We start from the raw sequence: 25,990 nt of genomic DNA, 5'->3' as shown, positions 1-25,990 counted from the left end.
ATATAATAATGACTGATCCTCTGTCGCAATATCATATTCCCACTTTCTTTTAATACACCTTGCTGCTTTTAAAATCTAAAAATGTTTTGTCTCTTTTTGAACATATTAGGTGCCTTGCTTCCATAGCCTTCTGAGATAGAGATTCCCACAGATTAATTACTCTTTGAGTGAAGACATTTGTCCCTCTTTCAGATCTAAATGGCTTACCTTTAGTTTTAGACTCTCCAACCAGGGAAAACATTGTCCCTGCCCTGTTGTGGAAACGTTGGAAAAGATGCAGAGGAGATTTACCAGGATGTTGCCAGACATGGAGGGAAGATCTTAGGAGGAAAGGTTGAGAGTGTGAGGACTTTTCTCTAGAATGACGAAGGATGAGAAGTGACTTAATAGAGGCACACAAAACGATCAGAGCTATAGATGGAATGGACAGTCAGAGACTTTTTCCTAGGGTGGAGGTAGCTATTACAAGGTGGCATAGTTCTAAAGTGAGTGGAGGTAGATATCGGGGAGCCGTCAGAGGTAGGTTCTTTACTCAGACAGTGTAGGGGTGTGGAATGCATTGCCGGAGAGGGTAGTGGAGTCGGCCTCGTTAGGGTAATTTAAGCTGCTATTAGATAGGCATTTGAACGATAGTATAAGGTAGGGTTGGAGGTTAGATAGATCTTAGGTCTTGAGTAAAAGTTTGGCACAACATTGTGGGCCCAAGGGCCTGTATTGTGCTGTACATTTCTACGTTCTATGTTAGAATTTTGTACGCTTCAATTGAGTCTTTAGCCCTATCTCATCATTCTAAGCCCCAGTGAATACAGAAACAAAAACAGAAGTTTCTGGAAAAGCTAAGCAGGTCTGGCAGCATCTGTGAAGAGAAAGTAGAATTAACGTTTCAGGTCCGGTGACCCTCAGAACTGATGGTAGGCAGGAAAATGTCAGTTCCTATGTAGAAGATAGGGTGGAGGGTGGGGATCAGGAGTAAACGATAAGAAGGAATAGAACCCAAATAGAGAGAAAAGCTGTTGGACAAAGGAGTAGATAATGATCTGGCTCCGAGAGTGAATAGCTGTCACGCTGAGTGAATACAGGCCCAGTCGAACTCATTTTGCCTCAGGACAGTCCTATCATCCCCAGTACTAACCTAATGAGCCATCGCTACCCTCCTTCTATTGCAAATATATCCTTTCTTGATTGGGAGTCCAACATTCCACACAATACTCCATGTTTAGTGTAACTGAGACCCTGTATAGGTGCAGTAATTCTGAACTCATGTCCTCTTGCAATGGAGTACCATTTGTCTTTCTAATTCTTTGCTGTACATGCACCTGTGTGCATATTTTCATTAACTGGTGCATAAGGACACCAGATCTCATTGTACATCTACACTTCCCAATATATAACCATTTAAATTATACTCAGCTCTTCTGTTTTTCACCTCAAAGTGTATAACTTCACATTTAGCCACATTGTCCATATCCCATTTGTTTGCCCACCTAAGCTTGTCGAAGTTACCTTGAAACTTCTGGCATCCTCTTCCTCCCAGAACTCTTAACCCTGGCCAATTATGTATTTCGTGAGTAGTTGGGGCCCAAAAACTTTTCGTTGTAGTATCCCACTTATCGCTGCTTGCACATGGAAAAATTATCCATTCATTCCCGATACTGTTTCCTGCTGTCAACCAATTCTCAATCCATGCTAATGTATTACACCCTCTACCGCATGCTTTAATTTTGCCTACTCATCTCTTGTATGGGGTAGGACCAAATTAAAATCCATCTGAAAACCAAACACACCACTTATTAAATGACTTCTGTGAAATGAACTGAAATTGAATTTTATTTTTCAAGAAAACTTGCCTATAAATCTCAAATTTCAGACAATCCTTGTGAAGCTAAATGTTCTGTAGCATTTTTCGCATAAGTTGATATTTCCATGTTGTAGGTTCATACCAGATATTACTAGTTGAATTTCAGTTCATTTCACAGAAGTCATTTAATAAGTGGTGTGTTTGGTTTTCAGATGGATTTTAATTTGGTCCTACCCCATACAAGAGATGAGTAGGCAAAATTAAAGCATGCGGTAGAGGGTGTAATACATTAGCATGGATTGAGAATTGGTTGACAGCAGGAAACAGTATCGGGAATGAATGGATAATTTGTCGCAACAAACAACTGCACCTCCCAGTCGCAAACCATTTCCACTCCCCCTCCCATTCTCTTGATGACATGTCCATCATGGGCCTCCTGCACTGCCACAATGACGCCACCCGAAGGTTGCAGGAACAGCAACTCATATTCTGCCTGGGAACCCTGCACCCAGATGGTATCAATGTGGACTTCACCAGTTTCAAAATCTCCCCTTCCCCTACTGCATCCCTAAACCAGCCCAGTTCGTCCCCTCCCCCCACTGCACCACACAACCAGCCCAGCTCTCCCCCCACCCACTGCATCCCAAAACCAGTCCAACCTGTCTCTGCCTCCCTAACCGGTTCTTCCTCTCACCCATCCCTTCCTCCCACCCCAAGCCGCACCCCCAGCTACCTACTAACCTCATCCCACCTCCTTGACCTGTCTGTCTTCCCTGGACTGACCTATCCCCTCCCTACCTCCCCACCTACACTCTCTCCACCTATCTTCTTTACTGTCCATCTTCGGTCCGCCTCCCCCTCTCTCCCTATTTATTCCAGTTCCCTCTCCCCATCCCCCTCTCTGGTGAAGGGTCTAGGCCCGAAACGTCAGCTTTTGTGCTCCTGAGATGCTGCTTGGCCTGCTGTGTTCATCCAGCCTCACATTTTATTATCTTGGAATTCTCCAGCATCTGCAGTTCCCATTATCTCGATTACTAGTTGAATGTTTTGTTTATATTTAAGTCACTGGTGCTGACTTGAGTAGGTTTACTGTATCCCTTAACTGATTTTTCTTGCGGCTTACCTTTCTGAAATGCTCTCTATCTTGCTCTAACACTTCTCAGCTCGGAAAAATAGAAAATTCTGGAAATGCTCAGCAAGCCAAGTAGCATTATAGAAAGATAATGAGCATGAGTTTATCAGGTCTGGAAAACTTTACAGTTGCTACAAGTTATAAGCGACTACAAATGTAGAGAATTGGGGAGGAACAAAAAGAAGGAAAGGGAAGGGTTTTCATTAGAAGTGGAAAATATTATAGATGTAATGAGTTTTTCAACTAAGAATGCGATGCAGAGAAACGAGGAGGAACCTGAAAGGACAAAGGAAAAGCTGAGTTCAGGAAGAAGCTAGAAATAATTACATGTACAACAGAATCATTACCAGCATCTGCTGTTAAGAAAAGTAACCATGACGTGGAAGTGCCAGTGTTGGGCTGGGGTGGACAACGTCAAAAACCACACCACACTACGTTTTAGTCCAACAACTTCATTTAAAGTCTCGGGCTTTCAGAGTCTTGCGGCTTCTTCATGTATCGGTGAGAATGGTGGCATCAGACACAGAATTTGTAAGCAACAGATCAAAGGGCCATAGAACTGATATGAATGTATTGAATTAACCGGAGATGGCGGTTAAATCTTTAATCAGTTATAAAGGATTAATATGCAAAAACTAGAATTTCTTTCAAGTCACTGGCCTGAAATAACGAAAGATTATATCACTAAAGCAGAGGTGACATCTCGGGTCAGACAATACACTTTAGGTATGAGGCCTTGTGTAGAATCTGTCTGTGTTTTAACTCGGAGTCAGAATGCTTCTATTTCCAAAGTAGGAATTTATAAAATGCCACATTGTCTAGAAATTCGTAGGACCAATGGTTACGCCCTGAAATTGTTGGATTCGGTATTGAATCCAGAATACTGTTCGGTGCATAACTGGAAGATGAATCACAGTTCATTGATAAAATGAGAGGTTAAAATGGTTAGACAGAGCCCAGGTGTATACTTTTCTGGTTAGTTTTATATCAATATGCACACTAATAAGCAAAGAGATTAGACACTTTGAAATGACAGATATTCAAAAGAAATCTAGAGGTTAATAAATCAGAGAGAGGATGCCAGCTAGAATGAGAATTGTGGAGCAGGGCCAACTGGGTGAAGTGGAAAAGGAAGAAGTGAAAAGGTAAAAAATGAAAATAAAAGCAACATACTGCGGATGCTGGAAATCTGAAACAAACAAGACAACTCTGCAGCTCTGTGGAGAGAGAAACAGATATAACCCTTTGACTGGGGTAATAGTCGTCTTCAGAACTGAAGTAGAAGCATTTGATATTGTGGCAAGTTCAAAGTTCATTTAAGGTGGTGTTGTAATTTGGTGAATCTAAAGCCTCTGCTGAGGATTGATTATTCGCCTTAGAATGGGAACGATCAGAGGAAGTTATAAAAACACAGCAATGGCTAGGAAGAGAAGGACCAGTGGATGTTTATGCAGAAAGATTCAGATGCACATTAACCATTTTTGAAACTACCAGCCATTGATATTTAAAAAGAAAATTACAAGTTATCTTTTTCAAAGTGCTGATAAGGCACAAGGTGAAATGGAACTGCAGAACAGGATACCTCTAAAAGAGTATGTCAGTGCTGTTGAAAAAACAAGTGACAGCACACAGAATAAAAATGGATCTTGGGGGCATGATTTGCATAAGGCAGAATACTTCTGTTCATTTTTGAGATGTCGGTACTGTTAGGAATGCCAGCATTGCCCATCCCTAATTGCTGTAGAGTAGTTAGGGTTAATCACCTTCTTTAATTATAGTCCATTTGGTTCAAGTGCATTTGTAAAGATGGATTTTCATGATTTTGTCACATCCACAGTGCAAGAACAGTGATAGTGGCATGGTGGTTAGCACTGCAGCCTCACAGCGCCAGGGACCCAGGTTTGATTCCACCCTCGGGTAACCGTCTGTGTGGAGTTTACATATCTCCCCATATCTGCATGGGTTTCCTCCAGGTTCTCCGGTTTCCTCCCATAGTCCAACATGTGCAGGCTAGGTGGATTGGCTGTGCTAAATTGCCCATAATGTTCAGGAATGTGTAGATTAGGTGGGTTATAGCAAACGGATCTGGGTGGGATGCTCGGAGGATCAGTGTGGACTTGTTGGCCGAAGGGCCTGTTTCCACAGCGTAAGGATTCTATGATTTGATTCTATTATATATCTCCAGGTGAAGACGATATGTGACTTGGAGTGAAACTTGCAGGTGGTGGTATTCTGATATATGTGCCACCCTCATTCTTCTAGCTGACAGCGCAAGGAGTTTTGTCACATTGCTGCAATGCATGTAGTAAGTGGTTACTTGCCCCAGGAATTACAACCTCTGACCTACTTCTGCAACCACAGTATTTACGTGGCTGGTCCAGTTAGGTTTCCAGTCAGTAGTAATCCTCAGGATGTTAATGAGTTGGAATCACCAAAGATAATGGTGTTGAACATCAAAGGTTGAGAATTAAAGTAGTAAGTTAATGGTTTCCTGAAACAAATGCTTGCAGAACTTTCCATGGTGAGATCACTGCTGAATTGAGTTTTCTTTCTGCTTTGACTTAGTGGTAACACTAGCGCTGAGAAAGATGATGAGATACAACACATCATTTAAGGCTATGCTGAATCAGCCCATGCAGATGTTATCTTGTGGTTATTTGCTGATAGCTCCATGTAACTTGCTTGAGATTTGTTGGTTATGCTGTACTCCTTTTCACTTTTGTTTTATGTGGGTTGCATTCTTAAATGACTTGGTTCAAATGATTCAGTTGAATTGAGAGGAGTGTGCTATGAGAAAAATATCTTTCACAGGTATGAGTTACCATGAAGTGCTGTCGAATTGTAGGCTCCATTATAACGTGGCATCCAATTTATGTAAAGCAAGCTTCAACAAACAGCAATAGCAGTGTAGTGGTGACCAAATAACCTGTTTGTGCGGTTAACTTCAGGTATAAATATTGGCCAGTAAATTGGAGATAACAAGGCTAGATGGGGTGCCTGTTTAACATCTCCTCCGAAAGATTGCACCTCTGAGACTGCAGCAATCCCTCAGTACTGCATTGGAATGTCAGTCTCGATATTTCTGCTCAAGCGCTTCAACCCACATTTGCTGAGATGACATTGCTACAAACTGAGCCATCATTTGTAAATTGAAGAACCAATCCCCTGCTTCTTGTAAAGTAAACCGAATTGTGTTCGTGAAGATGATTATCAATCTGCAAATCACCATTACTCAATTTAGTGGCTGAATGGTTAAAGCTGCCACATGCTTTTTAAAGGAGACGTTGCTTTAAAAGTCAACAAATTAACACGTTCATACAAACAGCAAAAGTGCACTGCCCCTCTCTCGGTATCACCTATTTAACGTCAGTAACTGAGGGACTCTTGTGGAATCATTTCACCAGTTTGTATGACTTGCTGTTCATCATCTACAGAGTTGCTCACACTGTACTATGTCCCTTCTGGGAAGGAGTATGGAAAGCATTACTGTTTAAACCACAAATGCAGTAGACAGAACCTGAGTTTGACTAATTTCATAGCTACATTTTGAAGATTGAAACCTACTGGAAGGACATTTCCTCTGTAATTTGCATGCAAAAATATGATCTAGTTAGTATGAATTCTGAATTTTATTTCTTGCACCACAATTAAATTTAGACTAGAAATTGAAATTTTTTTAAATCGCAGAGACAGTGTGTTTTGTAGGCTTTTAAGTCTGAGTCCCTGGACATTTGTAGTCTGTGACATAAGCCCAAGGAGACTGCTTGCCAAGCTCCTTGCCATTGATTTATCATTGAATTTGTGTAATCTTCTCTAATTTCCTATCCTGTTATTTTGGTTATTATTCACTAATTTAAAGAAGCAGTTAAAATATTGGGTTTTTCTGGGTAAGAGAATCTTTCTACAGCAGTTAGGTGAGGGAAGACCTGTAAAATCTGCACAGTCTCAGCAGGTGATCAGGGGATTACCCCACAGAGGTCTTTTGTTTTCAGATTATTAAACAAAAACTTAACTTGCCTGTGTCTCTAGATTGACGGTGCGGGAACGGGCTTATGACCTGGTTTTCAGCAATAAGCTGTCTAACTTACACTAATAAAAGAAGAAGGTGCTAGAGAAACTAAAGATTCATACTGGACTCGACAATTAAATTTGTTTCTGTATCCACAAATGTTGCCTGACATGGAGTTTCTCTAGCACTCTAATTTTATTTCAGATTTCCAGCGTCTGTAGCATTTTGCTTTTATTTGTGTAATTGACAGATATATATCATAAAATATTCAACCCAATATATTGGTTTATATATGCTAAAAGACAATGCAATGAACATTTAAACTTGTGTGTCTGTCTGTCATAGGTTTTCTTTCACGTTACTATAAATTGAGAAAAGGATTGTCACCTGTGGATTTCTCTGAACACATACAGAAGGGTGCAACTTCTTATTAGCATTATATGGAATCAGCCAAACTTATTCGAACATAGAACAAATTACTTATTGAACAGACATCATGGTCACAAACGTTAAGTGTTCAACACCTTAAGTACTTCCCTCCATTGATTGTCTTTGGGAGCCAAAAATGTTAGATGCCTCAAACATATCTAAAGACTACGTTGATAATGAACAGCACTGGTGGGACTGTGCTGTAGTTGAAGCAATGATCATTGATGACTGCACCATAATGCATTGGACAATTGTCACTGACAATTGTTAGCACTAATTGTATCCACTGACATTTGCAGACTATTTTAGAAAGTCCCTCAACAAGATTATCTTACTTGTCACAATGCTTGTTAACCCTTGTACCACGGTTGGAGAGTCTTTTATTGTCCTGAACGTAGCTTGGATGGCTACATGGATATTTAGGCAGAGGATCTTGCAAGCGAATAAGGTTTGCTAGTCCTAGCTATGAATTCAGTAAGTTCTCTTATCTATTGACTTGCAAGTGTTGATCATTGCTTATGTTTAGGTCAGGCCAAAGCCCATTGGTTCCCCTATTGATTTGTACATAGCCTCATACATCCTCTTTCGAATCATGTCATTCTGCTTTAGAAACTGGCAGTGAACCATTACTCTGTCTTCTAATCCAGACATAAAATAACTTGATAAAATTTAACTTTTTGGTTCCCACTTTAATTGAATGAATTTGTTTGCATAGCCAGTTATGGAGGAACAGATCATGAAATACCAAACTTTGTCCACCATTGCATCCTCACAGAAGTCTAGTTCATTAACCAGACATGATTTCCCATCAAACACCCTAACATGCTAACCCTGTCTGGATGTGCTATGATTTTCTAACTGCCCTGTCCTTCACCTTCATTTCTTCTTGATGAATTCTGGCATTTGATAGATGTTAGACAAACTGGCCTATACTTTCATGCTTCTGGTTCTCCAAAAATACCATGTCACATGTAAAGTTTTGCATTTGCTGGCACCCCACTCTCGAATCCAGGGAGTTTTAGAAAAATTACAACCAATGCATTCACTATCCCTGCAGATACTTCCTTTAAGATTGCAGGAAGTAGGCTATTAGATCCAAGGGATTCGAAAGCCTTTAGTTCCATGAGTTTTCTTAATGCATTTTCATTAGCTTCCCCCTCTCTTTCGACTTTTATTTCTATAATTGGAATGCTTTCTTGCATCTTCTACCTGATTACAAAATGTTTGGTCATGATCTCCAGCATTTCTTGCATTTCTCATTTTTAAATACCAGTCTCACCTACTGAAGGAATCAAAATCTACTTTAGTTTTTTTTTCCTTTTCCTATATTTACAACATCTTTTAGTATCTAAAAATGAGAAGAACTGCTGATGCTATAAATCAGAAAGAAAAACAGAAGTTGCTGGAAAAGCTCAGCAGGTCTGGCAGCACCTGTGAAGAAAAAAACAGAGTTAACGTTTCGGGCCTGGTGATTCTTCCTTAATTCTGACCTGAAGAGCTTTTCCAGCAACTTCTGAGCTGTTCCTTTTCTGAGAAGATTCCTCTTACACCCCAGTTTCTTCCGTTTTTATTTATTTTGTCATCCTTTGATTTCTGAAATGTTTTCAATCTTCTGAGTGACCAGTAATCATGGTGGAATTGTATATCTTTTCTTTCAATTTGATACCCTTACGACTTCCATTACTTGAGTTTGAGCCACATTTCTCCCACTCAAACAGAATGTGAAATTCTCCACGTTATGGTCGTTCTTAGTTTGAAGATTCTTTACTATAAGGTCTCTAATTATTTCTTCCCATTTAACATAACCAGGTCTAAAAGCAACCTGTTCACAGGTTGCTGCCAGAATGTATTGCTTGAAGAAAGAGCTATTCCAAATAGACTGTATGAACTCTACCAGGCTACTACTTCGTTTGATTCAAGCAATTTATGTGTATCAACATCTGGGACAATTATTATGACAGCTTTCTGACTGTCTTCAATTATTTTTTGATTCCTATTCTGTCCTACAGCGTAGCTACTGTCTGAGGGTGGATAAACCGCTATTTCTTATCCCTATCCGAAGTAATCCTACGTTTTGATCCTTTGAAGCAAGATTATTGCTCATCGCTGCACTGATCTCGTTCATTATTAATAGAGCCACCTAAACTCCTTTTGGCTATCTTAATGTCCTTCCAAACTATCAAATAGAACATAGAACATAGAACATAGAACAGTACACCACAGAACAGGCCCTTCAGCCCACAATGTTGTGCCGACCATTGATCCTCATGTATGCACCCTCAAATTTCTGTGACCATATACATGTCCAGCAGTCTCTTAAATGACCCCAATGACCTTGCTTCCACAACTGCTGCTGGCAACGCATTTCATGCTCTCACAACTCTCTGCGTAAAGAACCTGCCTCTGACATCCCCTCTATACTTTCCACCAACCAGCTTAAAACTATGACCCCTCATGCTAGCCATTTCTGCCCTGGGAAATAGTCTCTGGCTATCAACTCTATCTATGCCTCTCATTATCTTGTATACCTCAATTAGGTCCCCTCTCCTCCTCCTTTTCTCCAATGAAAAGAGACCGAGCTCAGTCAACCTCTCTTCATAAGATAAGCCCTCCAGTCCAGGCAGCATCCTGGTAAACCTCCTCTGAACCCTCTCCAAAGCATCCACATCTTTCCTATAATAGGGCGCCCAGAACTGGACGCAGTATTCCAAGTGCGGTCTAACCAAAGTTTTATAGAGCTGCAACAAGATCTCACGACTCTTAAACTCAATCCCCCTGTTAATGAAAGCCAAAACACCATATGCTTTCTTAACAACCCTGTCCACTTGGGTGGCCATTTTAAGGGATCTATGTATCTGCACACCAAGATCCCTCTGTTCCTCCACGCTGCCAAGAATCCTATCCTTAATCCTGTACTCAGCTTTCAAATTCGACCTTCCAAAATGCATCACCTCGCATTTATCCAGGTTGAACTCCATCTGCCACCTGTCAGCCCATCTCTGCATCCTGTCAATGTCCCGCTGCAGCCTACAACAGCCCTCTACACCTTTGACTATTCAGTTCTCAGCCTTGATCACTTTGCAATAACGTCTGCAACGGCTGTCATATCAAAGAGTAAATACAAAGAATGGCTTATTGTTTGATCTAGCTCAGTGTGAATGCTACATGGATTCAGACAACAAAAAACCCTTATGTCTGTCTTGTTGCACTTTTTTTTCCTGCTCTGATTTCATTTGCCAGTGCACTTCTGTTTATATGTTCTCTCCCTTGCTGCCATGTATTGGTTGTCATTATCCAAGTTGCTACCCTGCATTATTGAGCCTTGTTCTTTCAGTTTGGCTTTCTCACTACCTCCTCATTAATCTGCCTCAATTTTGGAGGAAATCGGGTGTCCCTCCAGGATTCTGGTGTTTTTTCTCTTATTGTTTTATGGATTAGGAATATCTAATGTGCCAAATGCAGATCAGTTCCTGTGGATATCATGTTCCCTATTTTCAATGGAGGGCTAAAATCACTTGTCCTGTTGTCTGCCTTTTTGTCTGATGGTGCAGGGTTTTGGAAGCCTATCAACAGGATGCCCGATTTGACACTATAAAATGAAAATAACGGGCTGGCTGGACAGTCTGGAGAATAATGATAGGAAATGTAAAGTTTTTAAAATTTCACTATTGACTGCTATATTGTAATGCAAATGTTTTTAATGTAATGACACATTATCAGGATCTGTCCTTTCAAAGTTAAAACTGACATTGAACAGCCTTGTGCATTCGTTCTCATTCATGTGTGACATGATTTGCCTGGATAGCACGCAAACTCAGTGTCAGTGAGCAGGCTATAGTTATCAGATGCTGCTTGATAACATTGTCAATGATGTCTTTCATCTATTTGCTGGTGACCAAGACTACATTGATTGTCCTGCTTTTTGTGGTAAGGACATACCTTGGCAGTTTTCTACATTTCTGGGTGCATTATGACATTGTAATGTACTGGAATGGCTTTCTGGGGGTGGGTAGTTCTGGAGAATAGGTCTTCAGTATTATTACCAGAACATTGTCAGGACTGTTAGTTTTTAAAATATCCAATGCCTTCAGTTTCTTGATATCAAATGAAGCGAATTAACCTGGCTGAAGACTTACCTCACAGGATAAGACTGAAGTGGAGGTTTGGAGTGGCACTTTTCATTGCAGGTTGTTCAAGATGTTTCAATCTTGTCTTTTGTACCAATGCGCTGAGTTCCCCCGTTATTGAAGATGGGACTATTTGTGGAGCTTCTTCCTCCAGTAAGTTGTTTAATTGTTGACCATCATTCAAATTGTACATATTGCTTTCTTTTATTCTCCATAGGGTGTGGGCGTCACTCGCTACATCAACGTTTATTGGCAACCCCTCATTGCCCTTGAACTTTTTTCTCTTGGTAGAAAATTTTGGAGGGCCGTTAAAGCCACCTATGTTACTGCGGGTCTGGAATCACGTGCAGGCCAGCCCAGACAAGGATTTCCTTCTCTGAAAGATATTAATGAACCTAATGGGCTTGTAGAATGGTTGATAGCAGATTCGGGGTCGCCATCACCAGCGACTAGATTTCCATCCCAGATTTGTTTCTTGAATTTAAATTCCACCAGATGATGTGGTGGAATATGAACCAATGTCCTCTGAACAGTAGACTGTGTTTCTGAATTACTAATAACATAATCATGCCACCCTCACTTACTGTGTGTTGCAGGACTGCCGGGCATGGAACTGATCAGTTAATTATGGAATCATTAGAGTATATCTGCTATGTGTTCCTTCTGCTATTTCACATGCAAGTAGTCAAATATTTTAACTTCACCTAAGTTGACACCTTAATTTTAGGCATGTCGTGTTTGCAAAATCCTACACTCTTTGAACAAGGGTTGATCCTCTGGATTGATGGTAATGGGGGATATGCTAGGCTTAAGGTTCTGCTTTTTTGGTTAAGTACAGTTCTTCTTCTGCTGCTGATCCATCATACCTCTTGTTTGCCCAGTTTTGTATTGTGAGATCTGTTGAAAACGTAATCTATGTCAGAAACTTATGTAACACAATGGTAGTGCCATAGAACATGATGGAAAACACTCACCAATTTTAAGGGTCTCTCTAACTTTTCCAGTCCTGTCAAGTCTCAATGGCCTGAAATGCTAACTTCCTGCCTCCAGTAATAATATTCTGAGTACTTCCAACATTTTCGTTTCATATTTCCATATTTACATATTTTGTATGAGTTCACTATTTATGCTTCTGTAAGAGCCAACGATAAATGGACAGGTCTGTTACTTGTAACAAATACTGTTCTTGGACTCTGATGTTTCTATGACTCCACTAGTGAGCATGTGTACTTTTTTAATGACAAATATGTCAGTTGAATATATGAGATTGGTAGTTGTATGAGGGGATCTGAACAAGTCAAATGTTTGGTTTAGAAAGCTGCAGATGGATTTTAATATTGATCAATACATGATTGGCTACTCTAGAACAGGTATCTGAAACACAAGCCACAAAGGAATGCCCAACCACAGAAGTGGAAAAAGGGTTAAAGCAGTCAATGAGCATCAGCTGGGAGCATCCGGTTACCAAGGATAATACCTCTGTATGAATTCTCGCTATAATTTTTAATGAGACATACCTGATTCAAGATTATTTAAATTACCTATTAATCTCACTTGTAATTTTCTACTGTTGCCGAGCAACCTTTTTGGGGAATTCTGTAGTTTGTTACATTGGTTTCTTGACCCAGTTTGATGACTTAAAATTCTACCTCTCCAGAGTCCAAGAAATGTGGAAGTGACTGAAAATGTTGGATAGACGTCACTGGCTCGTATAGCAACTTTACAAATATAATCGTGTAAAAGCAGGAAACAGATTTTGCATTTCAGGCCATGCTGTCAAATTTTGAAACTGAAAGTGAGCCTACCAAACCAATGCTCATTTGTGTTCAATATCTTGTACCTAACATTTTTGGTGTTAATCAGTCTTCAGTTCATTTCCAATATGATTATATTTAACAAGGAAATGAATTTAAAAGTCAGTAATTAAATAGTCTAACTTGTGTAAATTTACATTTCCATATTCTCAGTCAAGGCAATCAAATATGTAGTTTGTTTTTTTTTGCTCATCACCCAGTCACTGGACATGATGGAGCGAAGGATCATAAAGCTGATGGTAGTGTTGGAGGGAGGGTTGGAAAGCCTGTGTGCGTAGCTTGAAGTTGAAGGTTTTCTGAAGCTATTGGGACTTCGAACTAGGGAAACTCTTCTTAGAAGCATTCCTAAAGCTTTGGTGGATGTGACCCCTTGATCACATGATATCTGCAAATAGTATTGCATTCACCATGCAAAGATTAGATACCCTGATATTGAGTTTTTTTATTTTGCCTGTAGTTTCGTAACCTGTTGTAAGAGAAATTTAGGAGATGGCATACCAGCTAGGTGAAGGTAGGGGAGCGATTTTTATGAACAGGGGAATTGAATGCTCATCTATATGTATATAATATTATCTGTTGATATTCGCTTCGTAACTAATATAAAGAGGTAGATCCAGTACACTTCTCACAAGAAGCATGTTTTTAGCATTAACATTCTAAATATCTCTGTGGGCTTAGGCTCAGATTTGATAAAATGTTAGAAATAGTGTTGTGAAGAAAGGCTCGCCAATCCCTGTCTCTCAATCATTTTGTCCCAAGATTATTTTACATTACTAGCTTTCAAATATTTGTCCTTTCTCTGCCCAAATAATGCCTTAGTTCTCTATTCAGTGTTTTGTGATGAAGCGTCTATTGTCGACAGCTTGCAGCGCATGAAGTGGTGTTTTTCTGTGCCCTACCCAATCGTTCTCTCTTTATTCCATCACTCAATCATCATTGTGCTGTTTATCCACAGTTAAGGACCTAGGGTTTCACTGGCCCATTTTGCTGACTGCTCCTCCCTTAGTGGTCTGTCCAAATTGCTCCTGCAGATCCTAGCTCTGCAGAAAATGTTGCTCCATGTGCCTACCCTGGCTTTCTCTCTTCCCCATCTCCTAACCACATTCTCCAGCCTACTTTTTCAAATTTCTCCATTCCCCAAGTTTCCTTTCCCCTCCATTTCGAAGATATAAGGCTGGATTTTTTCACCCTCTCTCTCTTCTTATGGGTTCTGGAATGGAAGATTAAATAACTGAAGAGAGGCCAACATCCAGTCACCACGTGACCCTTCATTTACTAGTGCACAGTACACTGGCTGTGACCAGTCAGCTCAGAGTCAGTTCTCAACTGAAGAGATTCTAATCTCCTGGTTACTTTGGTCAGCCAGGACTTTCCTGACTGGCCCAAGTTAACAACCCTAATCCAGAGCCTCGTAGTCAACGAGGTCTGCCTGGTTCCAATCACTACAACAAAGAAAACCCTTTTTTCATCACATTGCCTTAACACCCAGAGCCTGTTTGATTCCCAGTTACTGATTATTGTTGGCATGCCTATTAGCTGCAGTGAGGAGCATCACCTGAGGCTTCTCTGTTATTGCAGGTGGTGATGTCATGGAGTAAGGAAGCTTTTGTCGGTTTTTAGAATGGCATGCAAGTCTGCAATGAAGATTTTATTAAATATGTAAGAAGCTAACCAGAATGGGGGAGGATCAACCTGAACAGTGTTAAAACCATGACTATTATTACAATTGTGCTTGGAGATGAACATGGAGCAGCCCTTGTTGACCAGAATTTGACTGTGCCCATTGTGTTCAGAATAGACAATTTCCTGCATGACTATCTTAAATTGTATCCGTTTACACATTGAGTATTGTATGACTGTCATGACTGTCTTTGATGTAATCAGTTATTGATAACTGACACTGTTTATCATACAATTTTGGAAAAAAGAGATGGAAATTCAAATGTGGGCAAAGGGAAATTTTAAGATTTATTTTTGAAACTGCCTCAATTGCACAAGTGTGATTAATACTTTGAGTTATCTTTAAGGAAAGATAATAAAAACATAGTTAGCATTTATAATCTGGGACTGTAGGGTTTTTTGTGGCAGGGTGAATTAGATGGACTAAATCATCTCACTACTTAATTATTATCATTGAGAAAGATTGGAATGTTAAGTGGAAGTTTTATTTATAATTGGGAGCCACCCCTGAAAATATGAGCTGGACCATGTAGCTAGTAAGCTGAACTTTGCATTTTATGTTATGCCCATAATGTTCTCTGATTCCTCCTAAATTGCAAGGCACGTTCTGAATACTTATTGCAACATACTGAAAAATGGTGAACATCTTTACAGTAATTCTTGAATTAAAGCTTATAAGTAAGCTCATAGATTTTGTTAGATCACTCTTCCATCACTTTGACATGCAGTTGATTACCAAAGAAAGTACATTCGATATTGGAAAATACTTTTTGTGAGATTAGTCTGGTTTTATATATAAGGAAATGTAGAAATGCAGAAAACAGGGACAGGAATAGACTATTTGGTCCTTTACACCTGCTATGTCAATCAGTATGATCATGGCTGATCATCCAACTCAATACCCTGCTCCCACTTTCTCCGTTTTCCACCCATAATCTTTGCTCCCTCTCATCCTTAAAACTGTTATCTGTTTCCATCACGAAAACACTCTATGTCAATGACTTTCTGTGGTGGAGAATTCCACAGGCTCAGTGCTGTCTGAATGAGGAAATTTCTTTTCATCTTGGTCCCAACTGATTTACTCCATATCCTTAGACTGCAACCCTTAGTTCTGGACTTCCCAGTCATCAGAAACATCTTTCCTGCATTTACTCTATCTGGTCCTGTTGTAGTTTTACATGTTTCTCTATCCTCTTATATATCAGGTAAATCAGATTTGTTTTGCATTTTTGTGTACAAGACACATCTAGGTAGATGCCCATGTTGTAGCTGTAGTGGAACAGCTTGACTAGGAACACAGCGAGCTCTGGGACACAAGTCTTTTTGATGCTATTGAATGTTGTTTAGGCCCAGAGCCTTTTGCAGTATCTAATGCCTTCAGCCATGTCTTGATATCAAATGGAATACTGATGCATCTGTTGAGGGAAGACAATAGATGATAATCTACAGAAGATTTCTTTGGTCCTATTTGACCTGATTCTTTGAGACTTCATTGACTCTGACTCTGGACCCCATGTTGAGGACTGCTCAGGCCACTGTCTCCTAACTGGGTACCACAGTATGGGTGTTGTATAGAGTTAGTTGGTGTGTGACTTTGTTTCCAATTTGTCATGTAATGTTAATGGTAATTGTAGAATTCAACAGTTTAAATAACCCAGATAAATGATCTGGAGGATATGTCACAATCCTGTGCTCCATTTCAAAGTTCCAGATATTTTGATAACTCTAGGGTGGCTGGTGGCTCAGTGGAATAGCTGTACTGCATCACAGTGCCAGAGTCCCAGGTGAGTTTGCACATTCTCCCCGTGTTTACGTAGGTTTCCTCCCACAGCCTAAAGATGTGCAGGTTTGGTGGTCTGACTGTGCTAAGTTGCCTATAGTATGCAGACGAGGAGGATTAGCTGTGGGAAAGACAGGGTTACGGGGATAGGTACAGGTGGGTCTGGGTGGAATGCAATTTGGTAGAATGTAATTTCCTCACTATAGGGATTCTATAATTCAGTTATTGGAAGGGATCCCCTTTATCTGTGTATCTGTTGTGCCAGATCATTTTGTACGGATTTTCACAATTATTTCATTAATAACACCATATTATCTTAAACTTTACAATGTTGGCTCTCATTCTAATTTGCATTGCTCCTTCCACTTTCTCCACATTCTGTAGTCTTGTTGTCTTTCCTTTGCCATTTTGTAACCATCTGCATACCTTCTCACCCTGCAGAACTGAAGATGGCGCTTCGTCCATGACATTGCTCATTCTTCTTTAAGTCATGTATGGGTTGTGGCAATCTGTGCGTAAGTTTAGTGAGTGTCAAGTACAAAATTGTTGGCTTGGCACACAACCTTGTAGGCACTTCCAGATTTCGAATAAGATGACTTCTATTCTGTTCATTTCCCCTTTGTTCCAAAGACATTGAGCATGGTAAAGAAGGACTTGCAGGTTGGTTATTTTAATGTGACCACCAGAAAATGAAACTACAAACCCATGTTGATGCGGTTGTGATAACCAACGACTTGTCGTGTACTTACCAAGTAGATGCGACAGTCAAGGAGACACAACAATGCCTCTTCTTCTTCAGGCAGCTCAGGAAATGGGGCAGGTCCACAAGGTCCCTCACCGACTTCTACAGATGCACCATTGAAAGCATTCTGTCCTGGGTGCATAACAGCCTGGTATGGCAACTGCTCTGCCCAGGACCGTAAGAAATTACAGAAAGTAGTGTGCGCAGCCCAGGCCATTGTGGAAGCCAATGTTCCAACAATGGACTCTATTTGCAGAGCTCACTGCCTTGGAAAGGCTGCCAACATAATCAAAGACCCATTGCACCCCGGTAATGATCACCTACAAGCTCTTTTTCATCAGGCAGAAGAGACAGAAACCTGAACGTGTGCACAAGCAGGTTCCGGATCAGCTTCTTTCTGGCTGTCATCAGACTGTTGAGTAGAGTCTAGCCTCAAATAATGTAACCTGTATTCCTCTAAGTCTGTTTGATCTGTACATCCTTTGCTGGCTGTGATCCTCCTGTACCGCTCATAAACAAAGCTTTTCACTGTATTTCAATACACATGACCATAAAATCAACCAAAAAGAAACAATTTTTTGGTCTTGTCGACTGAAGCAGTTTGTACAAGTCAGATTCCCAAACTAATAGTTTATGTAACACTGCTAATACACACACCCACTAGTGGTAGCAAAGTACTTTTTGACTTTGATGTTAATTAGATGTGACCATCTGACAGTATATGTTATAGGTATGTAACCGCATGCCAAACATTAGATAGGAATGAATCCATGTACATTTCACTGCTTGGGTACATATCATTCTCACATTTTCAACAACTCTGATACCTTTGTTTTGAGATTCTTGTTACCGGAAGGTAGCTGTAAATGCAGACTATTGCCTAGCATTAGTTGACATTGTTGCGAATGAGTTATTGAGAATATTAGGAGAAAAACCAAAAGAAAAGACAGTTAAAGTGTAGTGATATTTAGGCATATTATAGTTTGTGCATCTGAAATCATTTTTGAAGAAAACAAACCTTCAACAGGAAGTGAATAATAATAGCATTTCCTCTTCCTGAAAGCTTCTCAAGAAATTATTGAAGTTTGTACTCTTGCACTTTTTGAACTTATTTTGTTATTTGAAGTGTTGGGATCATGAGAATCGTCAAGTAGTTCATTACGTTACATTTATGTTAATCCCAACTTGAAGTGAACATAAAGTAGCAGTAGTACAGAAATATACAATAATGTTCATAAATTCTGAGTCTGTATTTGTACTCTGCCTTTAAAAAGCACCACAACCAAATGCTGCAGCTAGCAGCTTGAATTTATGTAACACCTTTAACACACACAAGGCACTTCAGCAGAGTGAATACCAACGAAAGGTTAAAATAATAAGAAGATTGACTGACTGAAAACTGCTCAAAGGGGAGGATTCAAGCAGGATCATGAAGGGGGAGAAGCTGTTGCAGAGGCTAAAAATATTTTGGGGAAGGATTGACAGACACAATGATGAGGCTAAGAGATTGGGAAATTTGCAAAATTTGGGTTGGAATTTTGGGCAATGATCTTCTCTCAAGGATTGTACGGTTTTAGCATGGGGAAAATATTATAAACTCCTTAACAGAGATTTTAGCTATGTGCCATTGAGGGACCAGAACCCAGTAGAAGCCCAAGAGTATAAGGGCAATAGTAAGCAGGATTTGGTGTTGGATATAGATTGTAGACATTCAGCTAAGCTAAAGATTATGAAAGAAAGGAGAATGGGAGTCCAACAAAGACGGCGTTAAAATAGTTGAGTTGAAAGTAGTAAAAATATGGGTGAAGATATCAGCTGATGGACTGATGTAAGGCAGAGATGAGTGGTGTTACAAAGAGGGATGTGGGCAGTTTTTGTGATAGAATATGGGGTCAGAAGCTCAACATTGAGTCAAATAGGATACTAGAGTATCAGGATTGCAAAAGACTGAACAGAGTACTTAGAGTTTCATTGCGAGAGGAAACATGCATTCTGTGGAAATGAAATCAAGTTTTTGAAGTGGGTGTTAAGACGACCCTTTAGTCCTTTTCACATGGAAGAAATTGTGGTTCATTCAGGACTAGGTGTTAGATGAGTGGTCTGATAATGCAGAGCAAAGCAGGGATTGAGAGAATCAGTGGATAGCTAGAACTTGGTGTTATCTGCCTGTATGTACATTAAATTGAGGCATTTATATGATAAAATGGAAGGAAATAAGCAGGGATCCTTGAGCCAATTTAAAATTGAAGTGTAGGATCAGAAAGAGAAGAATTGATAGGAGATACAGAATGGGGAAAGGAAAGCTTTTGACGCCATAATAAGGGTTTTAAATTTGTGGAAATGGTTCATGGAAATAAACACAAGTTTGTTCATGGTCAATGTGGGTGTCCCTGACTGGACTAGCATTAGATAATTACTAATTGTTACTTTAACTGACTTGCTCAGGCCATTTCAGAGGGTGGTTAAGAGTCAACCTCATTGATGTGACTCTGTGGTCACATGTAGGCCAAACCAGGTAAGAATGCCAGAATTCCTTCCCTAGAGGACATTAGTGAATGAGATGAGTTTTTACAATAATCTTCAGTGGTCACCATTAGCCCAGCTCTTAATCCCAAATTTTCCTTGCTCCATGTTAGTTGGTATGAGATTTTTGGAGAAGATTATATGAATGGCCAAGTGAAAGTTTAAAGAAAGACTAGTCACTTAAATTTTCTATTCAAGCTGTTTCAATACCATGGTTTGGAAGGAGACCTGACTGAAGTGGTTGCCATATGGAGTTACAGCAAAGATATACATGGATTCAGGCTGTGATAACAATTACATGAACTTTCACCAGGAAAAGGGATTATAGAGAACAGTTGGTAGCTTGCAGGGACTGAGGAATGAAAATTTGTCTTTGGAAAACCTCTGTCGTCAGCCTCTTTACAAGGGACTGGAGTATTGTTTGAGGAAGGGAAACGTCTTCAAGGTCGTTTCACTTTTATGGTTCAGGAAGGAAAGTTGAGTGGTTAGTTATTTTGTGATTAATAATTTTGAAAATCTAGGAGATGTATGAACAGGGCTCTGATAAGGTAAATGGCAGTGAGTGGGAGGGAGTTGTTGCTGTTGGGAAGAGAAACTTGAGTATGGTGCCAGTTTAGGATTTGGTTTACAAAATGCTTTTGTAGTGGTTTTAGTCATCAAACAAAAAGGAGGAATGTGACAGAAGCATTTAACTAGATAGTCTCAATTTCAACCACAACAAAGTCACATGAGCTTTTTCATTTATTGGGAGATGGTGAAAGGTCAAGAACAGTGTTTAAAATGACAGTTAGTTATGGAGTATAAGATTGAACTTATCTCTAGTCCAGAGTCACCCTGAAAAGCAGAGTGATTTTGGCAGATGTCACACCTCACTGGTAAGCACACTGGAAATCAATGCCTGCTTTTCCCATCATCTTCATGTAGTTTAAAAGATTCTATCAATGTACACAAAATTCCCCAATTTACCTGTCAATCTGGATCCAAAAAGTCAGAAAACATTGACCAGGTTTCTATACACAATTCAAATAACTTGTTAGTGACAGCAGACTCAGTGATGCCGTGGACAGGGAAGATGATTATCTCCGAGTACAATGGGACCTTGATCAAATGGGCCAATAGCTGAGGAGCGGCACATTGAGCCAATATGGTTAAATGTGAGTTGTTGCATTTTAGTAAGGCAAGTCAGGGTAGGACTTATACAGTAAGGCCATGAGAACTGTTGCCAGACAAAGAAACCTTTAGGGCTGCAATTGCATAGTTCATTGAAAGTAGAGTCACACTGGGGAGGTGATGACCTATTGGTATTATCACTGGGCGGTTAACCCCCAAAAACACAGATAATGTTCTGGGGACTTGAGTTCAAGTCCTGCCACGGCAGATGGTGGAATTTGAATTCAATAAATGCTTGGAATTAAGAATCTAATGATGACCGTGAATCCATTGCTGGTTGTCAGGAAAAACCCATTTGGTTCTCTAATGTTCTTTTAGGGAAGGAAGCTGCCACCCTTACCTGGTCTGGCCTGGCCTACATGTGACTCCAGGCTCCACTCTTAACTGTCCACGGGGCAATTAGGGATGGGCAACAAGTGCTGCCTAGCCGGCGATGTCCTCATCCCATGAATGAATAAAGAATAAAGGACGTGTGGTCAGGATGGTGAAGAAGGCATTTGTAATGCTTGCCTTCGTTGGTGAGAACACTGAGTATAGAAGATGGGACATCATGTTGTGGCTGTACAGGATATTGGTGAGGCTACTTTTAGAATACTGTGTACAATTCTGGTCACCTTTTTTAGAGGAAAGATGTTGTTAAATTTGAGAGTAGCCAGAAAGATTTACAAGGCTGTTACGGGATTGGAGGTTTTGAGTTATAGAAAGAGGCTGAATAGGCTGAGGGGTGACTTTATAGAAGTTTATAAAATTATGACAGGCATGGACACAGTGAATAGCTAAAGTATGTTTCTGACGGGGCGGGGAGTCCAAGACTAGAGGTTTAAGGTCAGAGAGGAAAGAGTTAAAAAGGGCCTGAGGGGCAAGTTATTCATGGTGATATGTGTACAGAGCAACTGCTGGAGGAAGTGATGGAGGCTGGTTCAATTACAACATTTAAGAGGCATCTGGATGTGTATGTGAATAGGAGGGGTTTAGAGGGATATGGGCCAAATGCTAGCAAACAGGACTTGGTCAGGTTGGGATGTCTGTTCAGCAAGGATGAATTGGACTTCAGGATCTGTTTCTGTGCTGTGTGACTCAATGACTGCTTGTTACAAATAAATCGATTCAAACTGCAAGTAAACAACACAAAACTTCAAACAAAACTGTACAAGCTAAAACTCTAACTCCTTTATATCTAACCTCCAAACACACACTGAAATAAATTATAATAAAAGAAACAGCTAAAAATATATTAATATCATGGGTGGAGGGAAAGAGAAATGAGAAGAATGAGGTTTCTTTTCTTTCAAGAGAAGAGTGAGTTCTCTTGGCCTTTGAAATGCAATGGCATTTGGATAAATCTATTGTGTAATGGGTTATGAAATACACATTGAAAGAGAAAACTCAATTACGTGGGATAAAAGGTGTAGAGCTGGATGAACACAGCAGGCCAAGCAGCATCAGAGGAGTAGGAAAGCTGATGTTTCAGGCCTAGACCCTTCTTCAGAAAAAGCAGTTCCTACTATCTCTGACTCAATTATGTGGTACCATTTTGGTTTAGGTGACACTGGACATTCTTTTAAAGAATAAATTATCTTCCACGCACAGCTTTATGGCTAACCATATCTACAGGTAAGTTTGTTGCATATCCCATAGATGTTTTTTTATGAGCTAACAATTACTGTGCAGAAAGAATCTTAACGTAAGAGGAATATTCTTGAATCCAATTTTGTTTTAATTCAGACTTCAGATCCTTAGTTATTTGGGAAAGGTGATTATGAAGGGCACTGTTAAAATGATTCTTTATACAGTTGTCTGTTTCTCATAAATGGCCATTTGAAATTTGTTTTCAGCATTCACTTATTAATGTGTTCATATCCTACCTAAATATGTGAAGCACCATGGAAACAAGACGAAATGAATAAATACATAATTTTTTCAGTTGGTTAGATGCCATCAAGTTATTACAAATGGAATTTTTAATATATAATTACTTACAAAATAGGTGCCTACTTATGTATACAACTGAAAAATACCAATTATGGATATTTTCTAATCAATCTGATCAGACGTTATTATGTCAGGAACAGATGGGACATGAACCAAGGCCTCCTGGCCCAGACATAGGGACACTACTGTTGTGCCACAAAAGCTCACAAAATGTCAATTATATCCTTGATATTGTCTTTTATGTATGGATTCCTTTAGGGCCTGAAATATCATCATGTAGAGGAACATGTTACTATAGTTCTATGTTAAAGCACTAAGCATCACTGGAGACTTGAAAAATTGTTTTCACCAGAAAATGTTAATGTATTTAAAAATTGCAAAAAAAAACCGCCTGGCCATTAAAACAATGTAGAGCTACACAAGTAAACAATAGTTGCTGGGCCTTGAGTAAAGAGATTGGTTCTGTAAGTAAGGCACATCCATGGGTGTTCGGCATTATGTTAGTGCTAATGTTACTGCACTTCCTCTGTCCCTGGTCAGTGTTCAATTAGCAATGAGTGTCCTCTAGCAGAAATTCTGGCATGTTACAAGTCTTGGGGTCATGTGGAATTTTCCAGTTTGAGTGAACAAAAGTATTTTTAAAACCATTTGCGTGTAGCATTCTACTTAAAAAAAAAAATCCATTTCCTTGGGATCTAAACAGATTGGAGGACAAGTTTTAACAGGCCATATGTGGAATTTTATTTGCCAAGATAATGAGGTAATCCTAAACCACATATATTTGCTCCAGCTGTGCTTCTCAAAACACAGAAATCATTTTACCTTTATTTGAAGTCAGTCTTTCGAAGGGTTTTCTCATTAGTGGAAGAATGCAAAAGAAGATAATACAATCTTAAAGTTTGACATGTTACAGTTAGTAACAAGTTCTGATTTACACAGGAGAGTGATGAGAATGTGGATGTATTGTACCATAAGTTGATTACATGTTAAGTCAAATGACGAGTTAAAAATATTGATATTTGGGCTTAATCAGTATGAAGAAAGGGGCGGCACTTTGGAAATAAGTAAACAAAAGAGCTCTCATGACTAACACATGGGGAACAAACTCAATGGTATATATTGGTGTTTCAGTTTTTGTGATAAATTGACTAACTTACATTTCTAATCTTTCAGCTTTGCATGAGAAAAGGGTGCTGTTTGATGTGACATGAAGAGGAATGATTATCACTTTTGACTACAATGTAAATTCTACATCTGATGATCTGCAAGTCAGTTAGGAAATCCAGTGGCTGCATCAAGCTAGTGTTGGGACAAAGAAAATGAGGATGTGAGCTGTAAACTATGAAGGCTGGAATGAGAGTGAAATCGCCATAATGCTGTCGTCCGATCAGGGTACTGGTGATATTGCAGATTGGTTGCTCAGTATTCATCTGGAGCAGTATGCTGACCGCTTCAAACAGTCTGGTTATTTCACTGTGGACGACTGTCAACACATGAACAATGAGGTTCTTCGTCAGATTGGGATTGGTCCCACAGGACATCGTAAAAGAATACTTAAACACTTGAACTCTACAATCCCAGAAGCAGATATGACGACAGTATCTAAACGTCCTGAGACTGGAGGCACGGACTTAGAGAGTGAGAATCGGGTGTTACTTTTACATAGCCCACCCAAAACTGAAGCTGGCAGAAGTGTACCTGTAGCAAAGCTGAGAACTAAATTTGTTAAGGGCAACTTAACTTCAGACTATATAGACCCAGTCAATCCTGATGGATGTATTCAGTCAAAAAACAAAATCCCATCTCCCCAAATGCAGAAATGTCCATTTGGTAAAAATCTGCAAGTAGATGCGTTTGAGCCGGAAGAAGCCTGTTTTAATTTTTGTGACGTGCAAGTTGACATGGACACCAGACCACCAGTGCCACCACGGCTTCATCAGGGCACACCACCACTCAAGTTCACCACTGATAGAATGCAACTGCCTTCTGCTTTGGTTGATTCCTCAAATTTTTACTTAATAAAGGAACACTCTGCCTCTGTGGAAACACAAAATTTAACCAGCACTCCTCCAGACTCATCCCTCTTTGAATTCCAAGGAGAAATGGTGCAGAATGATTTGTATGTCGAGCATATGGGCAACTTGGAGCAGGTTACTTCCTGTCCTGTGACAGCATCTGATCTTCGAAACAGGCCAGTGCCGCAGCTCCCTGGTGTGTGTGCAGCCACGCTACGCTTGACAGACAACAGGTAAAGTAACAAGCTCCACTTCATAATTTTGTACTAGTTCAAAGAATTGACTTTTTTGATGACAAAGTTACAGTTTTACCTATACTGTAAGGGGACACCACAGCAAATGCAACTTAAAGATCACAGGCCAAATCATCTGATAAATTTTACATTGTTGAACATGAGTGTGTCTATGTAGAGAGGAACAGGTTTAACCATTTAAGCCAAGCACCTTTTGCTAGAACTGATGAAGTTAGAGATGTCATGGGCCTTAAACAGGTACAAAATGACATGAAGGGTCAAATAGGAAATCTTCATAGGATTGAAAACAGAAGAGATTAAGTGATAAAAATTGAGTGTACGAGACGAAAAGAGAAGTGACAAATAGAGCCAAAATATGTAGATGAGCAATAGATAGAAATAGCATAAATATTCCTGAGAGCTTCTGTCCAAAAAATGGACGGTTTATATGAACTGCAGTTAAGCAGCCTTCTGGAGTCTGACTGAAAGATGTGCTAATGTTTGGTAAACTTGCATGGAACTTCAGTGAAACAGCATAGGAGGCAAAAGTAGAAAGGTCAGCATGGGATTAGGCTACAGAATCTAAATGACAATATCTGGAAGCTT

General features: G+C 39.8%; 1 protein-coding gene across 5 annotated transcripts in view; it reads left to right on the top strand.

Moving 5' to 3' along the window:
• The window catches only part of arap2 (ArfGAP with RhoGAP domain, ankyrin repeat and PH domain 2), a 326,408-nt gene that overhangs the window by 18,475 nt on the left and 281,943 nt on the right, over positions 1–25,990 (top strand). For all 5 annotated transcript variants that reach the window (XM_059647100.1, XM_059647094.1, XM_059647098.1 and 2 more), the window contains one exon: positions 24,310–25,384. In XM_059647100.1, coding sequence (XP_059503083.1) covers positions 24,510–25,384 — 875 coding nt within the window. In that variant the 5' untranslated portion in view covers positions 24,310–24,509. The remainder of the gene's footprint in view (positions 1–24,309; positions 25,385–25,990) is intronic.

Source organism: Stegostoma tigrinum, chromosome 1, assembly GCF_030684315.1.
Source record: "Stegostoma tigrinum isolate sSteTig4 chromosome 1, sSteTig4.hap1, whole genome shotgun sequence".
Taxonomy (NCBI): Eukaryota; Metazoa; Chordata; class Chondrichthyes; order Orectolobiformes; family Stegostomatidae; genus Stegostoma; species Stegostoma tigrinum.
This window is presented reverse-complemented; position numbering and strand designations above follow the sequence as displayed.